General features: G+C 44.4%; 2 protein-coding genes and 1 pseudogene across 2 annotated transcripts; 1 reads left to right on the forward strand and 2 right to left on the reverse strand.

The window, feature by feature from the left end:
- Nucleotides 1-487: 487 nt before the first annotated feature.
- On the reverse strand, nucleotides 488-1855 carry LOC145416514 (rhodopsin pseudogene; annotated as a pseudogene).
- A 6536-nt stretch (nucleotides 1856-8391) lies between these two features.
- LOC145416512 (rhodopsin-like) lies at nucleotides 8392-9861 on the forward strand. Its single transcript, XM_080285468.1, has one exon. It carries the CDS (start codon nucleotides 8392-8394, stop codon nucleotides 9520-9522), a length of 1131 nt encoding a protein of 376 aa, XP_080141594.1. The 3' UTR covers nucleotides 9523-9861.
- Nucleotides 9862-13029: 3168 nt separating this feature from the next.
- On the reverse strand, nucleotides 13030-14178 carry LOC145416511 (rhodopsin-like). Its single transcript, XM_080285466.1, has one exon. It carries the CDS (start codon nucleotides 14176-14178, stop codon nucleotides 13045-13047), a length of 1134 nt encoding a protein of 377 aa, XP_080141592.1. The 3' UTR covers nucleotides 13030-13044.
- Nucleotides 14179-14299: the final 121 nt, after the last annotated feature.

Here is a 14299-nt window from a genome sequence, read left to right on the forward strand (position 1 = left end):
CAGACAAGGCTAGTTCTTCTCAGTTTCGGGTCTTCAAAAAGGCCTCCGTGGTCACCAGTTACCACTAGGAATCCTATCCCACCGCTGCCACCATTTTGTAGACCCTGGAAAAATATGTATTTATAGTTTTAAATGTGCGTTCGTTTCTGTATCCTGAATTAGGTTACAACATGGGCCCCCAGGACTTGCTTCTATTCGCACTGTTAGTTGAGCGATAGTTGATTGCAGACATTTAATAGCAGAGCACCTGGCACCCCAGACAGTATTAGGGTACAACAAAAATAATCTGGCTTTAGCCATAGCAAATATTTTAGTAAAGTTTTGCACTCAGGAGGATTGCCAGTGATCAGGTGTTATAATTATCAGGCTTGTATCGGTTTATATGGATACATCATTAGCTTAATCCTTCAGTGGAAAAGATGTCTTATTTTCATGAAAATAACAGAAAATTATATACATTAAAAAAAAAAAATCAACATACTTTATATATAGGATATTTTTTATCCATGCTTCACATCGACATCATCCATGTAATGATCTTCATTTGTCTCGAAATGAAACAAATATTATGAAAGAGGGTTGTATTTCCAGCAATTACTTTACATGAATATTAACATGAAAGTCACAAGTTATCAAGACTGACTGGCAAAAAGATTTAAGAATTAAACTATCCAAATGAAATCTTTGTGACTTTATGTGTAACCGAATGTGTTGCATTAAGAATTTATGAGCTCTCAGACTTCTCGTTGCTGGTGTTGGTGGAGGCAACCTCTGACTGGTTGTCACGTCCCTCGGTGGCACAGGCCAGGCAGGGCAGCTTCTTCTCGAGGGCAGCACGGTACTTGGGGTGGCTGATGGCGTACACGATGGGGTTGTACACTGCGTTGGCCTTGGCGAACACGGAGCCCCAGATGGAGAACAGGGGAGTGACGCTGGCCTTGTTGAGCATGCCGGAGTAGTTGATGATGAGGTAGGGGGTCCAGGCCACGAACCATAGGGACACAGTCATCATGGCCACCTTGGCCAGACGGCACTCAGCAGAGGTCTTCTGAGCTTCCTCACTACGCAGGGACTTAACGCCCATCCTCTTGGCCTGTTCACGCATCTGCTTCTCGTGGTTGGACACAGCCTGCACGATGAAGAAGTACAGGTAGATGTTGGCAACCAAGGGGAAGAAGTAGACGAACACGGAGTACACGTAGAGGTAGCTGTGAGAGAAGGCATCCTCAGTGAGGTAGTCAGTACCGCAGGCGGTCATGTTGCCCTCAGGCACATAGCGGTTCCAGCCAAAGAAGGGAGGCAGGCACCAGGCAAGAGTAGCACCCCAGGTGAAGAGAATCCTCATCATTGCTCCCTTGGAAGTGAGAGGCTCAGCAGCGACACCTTTGACAATGACGTTGTAGCGGTCGAGGGTGATCCAGAGCATAGTCCAGATGGAGACGCAGCCGAAGAGGGATCCAAGGAATCCGTAGATCTCACAGAAGAAGGCTCCCATAGTCCAGGTCTGCCAGTAGCAGGAGATGACCATTGGGGGGAACATGGTGAACATCATCAGGAAGTCAGAGAGGGCCAGGTTGACCACCAGCGTGTTAGCTGGGGTTCGGAGAGACTTGGTGGTCATGAAGACCCAGAGGACAACAAAGTTGCCAAAAACTGACAAGAATCCCATAATAACCATGAAGAAGCCGACCAGGCCGTACCACAGGGGGTTCATGGGAGGGAACTGGTACCAGTGGGGATCCACCATGTGGAGGATCTCCTTAGGTACGGTGTCAACCACCGTGTAGTTCCCATATGGGTTGGTGGAAGGGAGGGTGTTGGATGCCAGGTTGGCGGGGCTGTCCCAATAAGACATCTGTAAGAATATATATAAGTATATATTAAATATCTAACATACTAGCCCCTGTGGTTATATATATAAAGATTAAGCTCTATTGTCATTAGCTATCAAAACCTACATTAAGAACAGGAAAATATCTATTAGTGGCTTCTTGTTCTGACGAACAAGGAAATAAAAATGGATTTTTTTAGTGAGACTTGTCATCAGATGTGAATGGGAAGAGTTTAAAATGCGGAGATACGGCAGATCTCCAAAAGCTAAGGACGAAGCTAAGAGATGTGAAGGTCTTGCTTAGTTTGTATATGAGGAAGCCATATAATAACTGATTTAGACATGTTTTCATTTCATTAAGTTAGTGTACCTTACTTTGCTCTCTTGCCTTCTTGGTTCTACAGCGTACAGAATATGGTGTTTATTATAAATAAAAATGAAACATCATCCTAGTTAGTCATTTACTACGGTCATTATCTCAGATATTTTTGTAGCTATACAGGTTACGGCAAAAATTTGGTAATCCACAGACTGGGTTATTTTAATAAGTGCATCTCAGATGGTATTATTTTTCAATATCTCTTGTTACATGAGCATGGCATGCATTGCCTAACCTATACCAGCTGTCAGTGGCGGTACTCAGCAAAGTGCCAGCTGTCAGTGGGGAGTGTACTTGAAACTACAAATGTATTTTTGTGCTGGTTTAGTTAGTTTTGTCTCTGAGGATACCATCATGAAGGATATGTTAGCGAAGCGAAGGCTGTGATTATCATTTCTACAGCACTTCTGCTCTCTTTGTTGAAATATAGTTAGTGTTTATTGTATCCATTGGTGAGTCCTCCATTGACCTCTCGTATAAGGGTCCTTTACAAATCGCTATGGTAACTTTCGGGAATATCACTAAATCTGAGACAGCATTTCTTTGGAAGTAAGTGCTGTGTGATAGTTATGTATTCTTTGGCATTAAGAACCGGTGTTATTGTGTTATCGTGACTGTAAATTGATTTTTAAAGTAAAGTTCGGTGTTTTTAGTGATATTTCTCTGTTCTCGTATTATTATTATTGTTATTATTATTATTATTATTATTATTATTATTATTATTATTTTTATTATTATTAACGCATCTCAAAGGTCCACATCACTCTTCATGATTAGCGTCATATTTTATTGGTAATCTATTGTTACAACTGAGTATTGGAGATGGGGGGAAGGCAATATTAAGCCAGGTTAGAGTAAAGATGGAGGGAAGCCAATTTTAGACCAGGTTAAGGATGGAGGGAAGTCAATTTTAGACCAGGTTAAGGATGGAGGGAAGGTAATTTTCGGCCAGGTTAGAGTTAAAGCCTTATACCCATCCCTTACCTTGGAGGGAGTTGAGTGATGCTGAAGAATTCCAAGAGGCTACTTCAGACACCGATGTTTGCAGTGGTACAGCCTGTTGTACTCTGAGCCTTCACCTCTCCCCGCCCGCCTTATATACCCGCTGCCCACCCCTCCTCCTCCAGGACGTCACCAGGAAACCAGCCCTTAGGTTCAAGCGCGCCATTTTTGATCTGTCTGGAAACCTTACAGGAATAGAACTGCGGATTGGCAGTTTTTTTTTTATTATTTATTTATTTATTACTCAGCTCTTTAAATCCTCTAACAAGTTGACGCCTTTTTTCGTGTTATGCTTAGTATTTTCTTTATTCAGGCTAGGAAAGGACCGTGTCAGTGAAGGGATTAGAGAGGTCGAGAGGTCGAGAGGTCGAGAGAGAGAGAGAGAGAGAGAGAGAGAGAGAGAGAGAGAGAGAGGATTGGACCTAACGACCTAAATGAAACGAATGGGTGTAACTGGACCTGAAGCGACTTAACTGACCCTAGTTGACCTAATTAGACCCAGGTGGATCTGACCTTAAATATTACCTGCCTGAATGTGAATAACTCTACGGATTTAGACTGAACCGACGAAGCCTGAATAATTATGACTTAAATGAACCTAATTGGGACAGCATCCTAATTGCACCTAAATGAGCTTGTTCCCTTGTCTAGTATCTTGTTCCCATCCCCTCCCCTCCATTCCATTCCCCTCCCCCTCTCCTCCCATTACCAGCCTCTCAGTCTTCTACTTCCCTCCCCCTCTCTTCTTTACCTTCCCCTCCATTCTTCTTCCCTCCCTTCCTTCCTTTCTCCTCCTCTTTCCTCCCCTACATTACTCTTCCTTCCACTCCCCCCCCTCCCATCTCTTCCCCTCCTTTCACCTCCCCTCCTCTTCCCTTCCCTTCCTTCTCATCCCATCGCCTCCTTTCACCTCCCCTTCCCTTCCCTGTCTGTCTCCCTCATCACATTTACTTCCCCTTCCTCTCATCCCCTCCCCCTATCTACCCAGCCCATCCTCTCTGCCCTCCTTTTTGTCTCCCCTATCCCACCCCTTCTACTAAAATTCCATCTCCTCCCTTTAGCTCCCCTCCCCACCCTTCATTTTCCCTCTGGTCCCCTTCTCTCACTCCCATCCCATCTTTCCTCCCATCCAGTCTCTTACCCTTCCTTTCCTTCACCACTCGCTCTTCCTCACCTCTGACCATTCACACTGTCTCGCAGCTCACTGCCCCTCATCATTCTCCCTCATCACTCACCCTTCCTCACCACCCACTTTCCACCCACACTACATAACTTTCCACACCACTCACCCTGCCACATCTTCCTTCATTGCTCACCCTCCCAGGTCACTCCCTCACCTTTAAACCTGCCTTACCACTCACCTTCCTTTACCACTCACCCTGTTCTTCCCTCATCACGCACCCTCCCTCACCACTGTCTCCCTCATCATTCACATAGCACACACACTACTTACCTTCCCCCACACTGTCTCTCATCCTGTATCACCATTCTTCGTCATCACTCACCCTCAGTCACCACCCATTTATCCCCATTCACTGTCCACTTCCTTCTCCTTTCACCACCCACTCAGACCATTTATTTTCCCTCCTCCTCCCCCTCTAACCATCCACCTTCTCTAACATTCCACCCCATCTAACCATCCACCCTCTCTAACCTTCCACCCCATCTAACCATCCACCCTCTCTAACCTTCCACCCCATCTAACCATCCACCCTCTCTAACCTTCCACCCCACCTAACCATCCACCCTCTCTAACCTTCCACCCCACCTAACCATCCACCCTCTCTAACCTTCCACCCCACCTAACCATCCACCCTCTCTAACCTTCCACCCCACCTAACCATCCACTCTCTCTAACCTTCCACCCCACCTAACCATCCACCCTCTCTAACCTTCCACCCCACCTAACCATCCACCCTCTCTAACCTTCCACCCCACCTAACCTTCCACCCCACCTAACCATCCACCCCACCTAACCATCCACGCTCTCTAACTTTCCACCCCACCTAACCTTCCACCCCACCTAACCATCCACTCTCTCTAACCTTCCACCCCACCTAACCATCCACTCTCTCTAACCTTCCACCCCACCTAACCTTCCACCCCACCTAACCATCCACCCCACCTAACCATCCACGCTCTCTAACTTTCCACCCCACCTAACCTTCCACCCCACCTAACCATCCACTCTCTCTAACCTTCCACCCCACCTAACCATCCACTCTCTCTAACCTTCCACCCCACCTAACCATCCACTCTCTCTAACCTTCCACCCCACCTAACCATCCACCCTTCCTCCCCAATCGTCCACTATCCATCCACCTCAACAATATTCCATCAAGTGAATCGTCAGTGCTTGCGACAGGAAGTAAGCAAGCACACAAGGTCTTAGACGCCTTGTAAGTCATCTTCACCCCAGACTCCTTAAGGAATAGCCTCACCAGTGGCTTCTCTAACAAACTTTCGGCTACGCTTTGCCACGCAGTCTTGATGTCTTATAAAGCTTTCTGGCGCCTCTTCCGTACGTATTTATATTGCATTCAATACTTTACCATCTTCTTGTATGTTATTTATGATTTTTTAATATCAACAGAGAAAAAATTAAGAACGAGAGGACATTAACGCGACATATACAGAAAAAAACTTTCCTCTTTTCACACCAGTTTGGCTCAGAATTTCCTCCCATTGCAGCTTATTTCACGTGGCTCGATTGCAGAGAGAGAGACAGACAGACAGAGACAGAGACAGACAGACAGACAGAGTGCTACGGCTCTACATCCGTACCATGGAACTTCTTCGTGACTAGCATCATATTCAAGTGTCACTCTTTTGCTACAACTCAGCATTCAAGATGGAGAGGTGTCAATTTTAGGTCACTTTGAGGAGAAAAAAATGGCGGTAAAGTGCCAGGGAGTCTCCTTGGCCTACGAGAACGCGTCCACTTAAGGCATAATTGACCTAGGGGCTTCTGCAACGAACTTGGGCTGGTGACGTCACGCAAGATGGCCGAGGCTGAGGGTATAAAAGGAGGCCGCCTTCCAGTGTCCCTTCACAGGTTGATCAGCCACGTCACGCTGTACCACGGGTCCTCTTGGTGTTTGAAGTAGTCCTAGGGAAATTCTTCATCACCTACACTTACCAAGGTGTGTATTGTATCGGATGGCCTGCACACGCCTTGAATTACTGACGGTGGAGCGCAGGACAAAAACCGATCAGGCCTGCAGTCCACAGGGTTCACTGCTAAAACAACAAACCCGTGCAATACGTTGAAGATTCTTATTTTACTTTTGCGTTCTCCAGACCAGTTAATCCTTTGGTTCCCCCTTCCTTGCATGGAAAAATACAAAATCCAGCTTGATTGGCTTTTCATATTGGCGGTGCAAGTTGTAGCCTTCATTGACACATTCATGGAAACATACCTTGAATAAATCCGTCTGGTCATAGCAAAATAAATAAATAAATAAATAAATAATAAAAGTCAAAGCGGTTAGGTATCCAAATCCTATTATTTTTTCTTTGCCTTGTCATATACCCAGAAAACCACTTAATGAGAGTAATTAAGGAAGCATCAAGGTATAATTTGCATTGTCTAGATCACCAGTACTCCTCACCCTCACTGTCATTCATACCAACCCAGCTGTCTGAAGATGATGACCAGATTTATCTCTTTGATCCTCATTCAGTCTCCAAAACTTATTCCCAAGTCTAAAGTAGCTCTTGCATGAATAGGCTTAAGACCTCACTTGTTTACGTGATCCTGAGCTTAAATCCTTAATTATTTAGTCTCTGGTTTTATGTATCTTTCAAATCTCTAAATTAAATGAGCAAAAAAACTAAGGGGCAGAATGCTAATCGCCCGCCAAAATATGTTGCTGTCTAAGGTACAAGTTACCTACAAACCAGATTTGGAGAAAAATAGCGAAACTCTATGGAATTCAGTCACCGCGTTTCACAAAAAGCTAATCCATAGTTTAAAAAGTATGGCGTCTGGCATTCGGTCGTCTTTGATCAAATCCACACCAAAAGTAACAGGCTTCTGCAGAACCACATAGTTGCTGTTTCCTGAAGGTTTGGTGAAAATTCGTTCACAACATTTCGAGATATTTTGGCAACATACACACACACACACACACACACACACACACACACACACACACACACACACACACACACACACACACACACACACACACAAAACTATATCGACTCGCTTTGCTAAGATGGACGACAAATATTTGTTTGCCTTATCGCTCTGGTATATCTTGACTGACATTCAAAAAGTTATCTGACAGTCTCATTTCTTCCGTGGAACACACTCTGTCCAGTTGCCCTTGACCTCAAATAATCATCTAAAATTTCAGTATTCACCATTGCCGTTGCCTTTCGTCTCCCTTCATTAATTTATTTAGTGAAGAAACCTACTTATCTTTAAACCTTGATCATCCTGCCCATATCAGCGGTCGTATTAGAGAGAGTTAAAACATGCTACACCCCTTTTACAGGACTAACCGATTTGTTTTTGCTTTCAGTATTCTTTCCTTTCCGAGGGGCTCCTTTGGTCACCGCCTATCTCTATGGTCTTCAGTTTTATTGCAACATGATGGAAATTAAAGACGTTTGACCTTACTACCTCGTTCCTAATTACTCTATGTACAGTTGAATGCAATTGTTCTTTATCTTCAGTTCTCAACAATTATGACCTTCAGCGCTCCGTCCCTGTAACAGTTCCTTTCCAATTATCCATTACAGATCTGAGCTGCCTATCCATGCCCTATCCTTTCCTAGCCTGGTGACTCTGCTGTTCTATTTCCCACCCACTTCTCTTAAGCATCTCCACCAAGAGCAAGAGCAAGCAAATTTTCCTTGAAGTGAAAGTGGTTCCCAAATTCTTTCATCCTAATGCTGGTTGTGTTTAATTCTGGAAAAACGAACACAACACATGGTCGGAAAAAACGTGAAGTTATCGATGTACATATACATATCTCCGAGCTAACTTTATCGATTTTACAATAGACAGCAAATATACAGCAGCCTAGAAGAATAAGTGCAAATTTGCTTTGAATAGCTAAAATGCAAACAAGAGTTCATGAAAGTCTTGAATAAAGTAAGTTATAGGTATGGCAGTGATATAGCATAATAGGATGTATCTGTGATAAAAACACTCATCTTTTTGTTACAGATGTCTTACTGGGACAACCCCGCCAACATGGCTTCCAACACCCTCCCTTCCACCAACCCATATGGGAACTACACGGTGGTTGACACCGTACCTAAGGAGATCCTCCACATGGTGGATCCCCACTGGTACCAGTTCCCTCCCATGAACCCCCTGTGGTACGGCCTGGTCGGCTTCTTCATGGTTATTATGGGATCTTTGGCAGTTTGTGGCAACTTTGTTGTCCTCTGGGTCTTCATGAACACCAAGTCTCTCCGAACCCCAGCTAACATGCTGGTGGTCAACCTGGCCCTCTCTGACTTCCTCATGATGTTCACCATGTTCCCCCCAATGGTCATCTCCTGCTATTGGCAGACCTGGACTATGGGAGCCTTCTTCTGTGAGATCTACGGATTCCTTGGATCCCTCTTCGGCTGCGTCTCCATCTGGTCCATGCTGTGGATCACCCTTGACCGGTACAATGTTATCGTCAAGGGTGTCGCTGCTGAGCCTCTCACTTCCAAGGGAGCCATGATGAGGATCCTCTTCACCTGGGGTGTTACCCTTGCCTGGTGCCTGCCTCCCTTCTTTGGCTGGAACCGTTACGTGCCTGAGGGCAACATGACTGCCTGTGGTACTGACTACCTCACAGAGGACACTTTCTCTCACAGCTACCTCTACGTGTACTCCGTGTTCGTCTACTTCTTCCCCTTGATTGCCAACATCTACCTGTACTTCTTCATCGTGCAGGCTGTGTCCAACCACGAGAAGCAGATGCGTGAACAGGCCAAGAGGATGGGCGTTAAGTCCCTGCGTAGTGAGGAAGCTCAGAAGACCTCTGCTGAGTGCCGTCTGGCCAAGGTGGCCATGATGACTGTGTCCCTGTGGTTCGTGGCCTGGACCCCCTACCTCATCATCAACTACTCCGGCATGCTCAACAAGGCCAGCGTCACTCCCCTGTTCTCCATCTGGGGCTCCGTGTTCGCCAAGGCCAACGCCGTGTACAACCCCATCGTGTACGCCATCAGCCACCCCAAGTACCGTGCTGCCCTCGAGAAGAAGCTGCCCTGCCTGTCCTGCGCCACTGAGGGACGTGACAACCAGTCAGAGGTTGCCTCCACCAGCACCAGCAACGAGAAGTCTGAGAGCTCATAAGATGCCAACCAGTATCCTTGTAACCCGTTTGCTGATTTGAATTGTCATCTCAAACTTCCTTGTTAGCATCCCTGTCGAAAATTATCAAAGTTCAGTTGAAGCTGGTTAGAAATTTTGGAAGTAATCTACTACACTGTAATAGATAAGGTATTCATCAAGGCAAGAGGATACGGTATGGTATCAAACTAGTATTTGCTAAAGATAATGGCCTGTTATTATCTTTCGTGTTCAAAGTCAGTAGCAGGTGAAGACCATAAATCTGGGCGTCTTTCTAAAATTTCTTTCCACCTTGATTTCGAAAAACTATGGATGTAGAACCCTAATAAAGTTCCCAGCACTTTTGTTATTTTTATCATCTTTTCTTAAATATTTTTTTTAGCAGTTTAACATGCATATACAGTATACATAGATGAAAATAGCAAGATGCTTCTCCATTAGGGAATCCCCATGTTAGGGTTGGTCATGGTACTGCCGATGTTTTCTATGGACTTGCGGTGAAATTGAGTGCCAAAACCAGACAATACTTTCAAACAATTGCTGGAAGCTGTTGGGGAAAAGAAGTATGAGATGTCTAATCAGATTTGTAACTGTGAAAGAATCTCAGCTTGGATTTTGACTCTATGAACAGTCACTCAGAAAGAAAAAAAAAATCACCTACGAGCGTGGTTGTTGGTGAATGTGTGTTTACCAAGCTTCCAGTCCCATTTCTCTCATAGTAATGCCTCCCAGGGTCGAGGGTAACCATCCATCTACTTGCTGACTTATTGTGTGTAAGCCAGAGAGAAAAAAATATATGCATTAATTGAAACAAATGTGTACCGATGGTGTAAATAAATATCTTCATTATCCCGTTTGTACCAAGTGTCCTATGCCCCATTGCAGATATGAGCTGATAGGTGGAGGGAGCTACGCCTAGTACCCTTCCAGCAGAATCCCTCACACAGGAACCTGGGCACTAATGAATAAAGCTGTAGGTGTAGATGGTGAGAGGAGTGTTCTACTGTCTAAGCACGAGTTTGATTCCGCAGTAAGACTTCACTGAGCTTCCTCGAAACTCACTGACTTCCTGTTATAGACACTCTCATTAGAACCATTATCCCACTGTTCAGTAGGACAATTCCTAGCATGTATTCAGTATGGAGTGGTAGATATTAACGTCAGAGTGGTGTCATGTGAAAATGTGCGGAACACAGTAGGACTATTGAACTTCAGGGAATTCACTGTTATGTTTGTACCCACAGTCAGAAACACGAAATGTTTTTTTTTTTTTTTTTGTCACCAGCAAGTTTTTTATTACTACTAACACTATCTAAATGTAGATCATTGATGTACATAATAAGTAACAAGAAACCTAGAACTAAACCCTGAGGAACGCTACTTGCTACTGCCCACCAATCTGACTTGACTGCCTTTACATTAACCTTCTACTTCCTAGTCATTAGCCATGATCTTCGCCATCTTAAGATACATACTGTACCTCTTCTTATGCCATGTGTATAAACTTTTCATCTGTCTCAAACACTTCAAAGAATATTGACAATACAGTAGATCTGTGAGATTGAGATGAGTCTTCACGAATCCTTTCGCGAATTTTATATGAATCTGAACTTCTCCAGGCACTCGCAAATAATATTTTTAGATAATTGATGCAATTTTTCTGCTGTTGTTGTTGTCAGGCTTAATGATCGGGAATCAGTGGAAAAAGATTTATCACCCATCATAGCAAATATAAAAGTACAAAGTGTGGGAGCTGCAGTGACCTATAGTTAATTTCCTTGGCGTGGTGTAAGAGGGTGACTTTGTGAGGTATGGTGTAAAGGGCGATATAGTTTGTAGTGTAGTAGTGTGGCTTCGCCAAAGTTGCTAAAGTCTACGGGAGTGAAGCACCTCATTTCCGAAATTCAGAAAGGAAAAAGACAGACGAACAGGGCTCCTCCTAGAGATCCTTTCGCGTCCGAAAATAAATGTGACATTCGTACATCCCAAGCCTCTGACACTACTTCTGTTTTTAATTATATATATTTGATCCTGAGGAAGTAATTACTTCCAAATGACAAGTATAAGAAAGGAGGACACAGATTATATTTACAGTAGATACCAAGTTGTGTGATTTTGATGGGAAAATAAAAAGGTTAACCCTCTGACTGCGGATGGCATCAATCAGTGCCAAATAGTTCACTGGGCACAAACTGCTGATGGCATCGATCTAATTGGTGCCTCCAGAAACTGCACAATGAAGCTTAAGGAAATTATTTGTGCTGTTTGATACTCTTTTGCATCCCCTGATATGCACCCAAACACTGACCACCTCAGGTCATCATAACCTATGATAGTGGTATGACATTATCTCGATTTACTGTCCAGTGATACTTTTTTTTTTTTTTAAATACGTCTCTCATTCGACAGATATCTCAGTTTTTCTTCAGAATGTTATTGTTGTTGTTTTCACACAGTTTGGTAATGAAAGGAATAATCGTGACATGGTAGTGTTAAATATCCACAAAACTTCTGTAATATTCGTAAATAGACGAACAAATATCATATACCTTTCCATATGTTTGAGGCAGTGTAAATAGACATTTTTTGTATAAATAGGCCTCCCACATGAGCCAGTCAGGTCGGCAGTGAACTATTGTACTGTAACTGGATTTCTCTTGTCAGTTCCAGGTTCGTATGACCCTAGCCAAGTACCATAAGCCAAAAATATCAAAACAAAAGGACTTAAGAAGAGAATCAATGATATTTGATGCGGAGTGAATGTTATGTAACAAACAGCGTGTCAGTAAAAGGGTTAAAACCATGGGACTAGACTTACTTGGTTGAAAATGGCCACTCTTCTTCGTGATATCCTGAATGAAAGCAATCGTCCATCATAAACAGTAGATAAAAGTTCAAGGCAAGTACAAAAGAATTTGTGAAGTTTGATGTCAACACAGAAGGTTTTCATTTAGAATAATAGAAAAATCCCATCAGGTTCGTATGCCTTAGTAGATGAAAAAGTGGGATGGACTTCACCGCAAGGCATCTCCTTTGGGACATCGTATGGAAAGGGCCCTACATTAATAGTTGTTTTCATGTTTCTATTTAAGTACAGTAACGTTGACCTTCCCAACATTCTTGTATATATTTCATGTATCATTTGCAGTAATAATCTCTTTTACCATACTCTGCTACATCTGTTCATCTCACAACAGCACTGCATCATGTGTAAGCAGTTGAAACATCTATCATTCACACACCTCTTATTTCAAGGAACCTTAACATATGGACAAATTAATGCACATTAATTAGTAAATAATAACCTTATAAATATAGTAGGAAATAAAAACCAGGGTATCGGTATATGCTGGGATTTTCGAAAGCTCAGACAAGAAGTGATGGGTCTCTTTTTTCATGAAAATAGGCATATGTATTGAACAGAAAAATGACCAAGGTATAAGTGAGAGACAGTCACCACACACATTTGAACACAAAGACAGACACCATATCCGTTTGAACATTATTCCAGGATCAAAAACCATTTTACGCACTCTCAGACTTCTCGTTGCTGGTCGTGCTGGTGGAGGCAACTTCAGACTGGTTGTCACGTCCCTCAGTGGTGCAGGACAGGCAGGGCAGCTTCTTCTCGAGGGCAGCACGGTACTTGGGGTGGCTGATGGCGTACACGATGGGGTTGTACACGGCGTTGGCCTTGGCGAACACGGAGCCCCAGATGGAGAAGAGGGGAGTGACGCTGGCCTTGTTGAGCATGCCGGTGTAGTTGATAACGAGGTAGGGGGTCCAGGCCATGAACCATAGGGACACAGTCATCAGAGCCACCTTGGCCAGACGGCACTCAGCAGAGGTCTTCTGAGATTCCTCGCTACGCAGGGACTTAACACCCATCTTCTTGGCTTGTTCACGCATCTGTTTCTCATGGTTGGCTACAGCCTTCACGATGAAAAAGTACAGGTAGATGTTGGCAAACAGAGGGAAGAAGTAGACGAACACGGAGTAGACGTAGAGGTAGCTGTGAGAGAAGACATCCTCAGTGAGGTAGTCAGTACCACAGGCGGTCATGTTGCCCTCGGGCACGTAGCGGTTCCAGCCAAAGAAGGGAGGCAGGCACCAGGCAAGAGTAACACCCCAGGTGAACAGGATTCTCATCATTGATCCGCCAGTGGTCAGAGGCTCAGCGGACACGCCCTTGACGATGACGTTGTAGCGGTCAAGGGTGATCCACAGCATGGTCCAGATGGAGACGCAGCCGAAGAGGGATCCAAGGAAGGCATAGATCTCACAGAAGAAGGCGCCCATAGTCCAGGTCTGCCAGTAGCAGGAGATGACCATTGGGGGGAACATGGTGAACATCATGAGGAAGTCAGAGAAAGCCAGGTTGACAACAAGCAGGTTAGCTGGGGTTCGGAGAGACTTGGTGTTCATGAAGACCCAAATGACGACGAAGTTGCCACAAACTGACAGGAAGCCCATGACAACCATGAAGAAGCCGACCAGGCCGTACCACAGGGGGTTCATGGGAGGGAACTGGTACCAGTGGGGATCCACCATGTGGAGGATCTCCTTAGGTACGGTGTCAACCACCGTGTAGTTCCCATATGGGTTGGTGGAAGGGAGGGTGTTGGAAGCCATGTTGGCGGGGTTGTCCCAGTATGACATCTGAAAAAGTATCATCGAATATATAGGCAAATTCTTAGATTAATCCTATTCGTCCACTATATTTACATCTGCCAGCGAAGTTGAAGGAGGTTATACTTTCATCCCTGTTTGTCTATTTACT

This window comes from Coenobita brevimanus, chromosome 106, assembly GCF_032717465.1.
Source record: "Coenobita brevimanus isolate Jiangsu-jjx chromosome 106, ASM3271746v2, whole genome shotgun sequence".
Taxonomy (NCBI): Eukaryota; Metazoa; Arthropoda; class Malacostraca; order Decapoda; family Coenobitidae; genus Coenobita; species Coenobita brevimanus.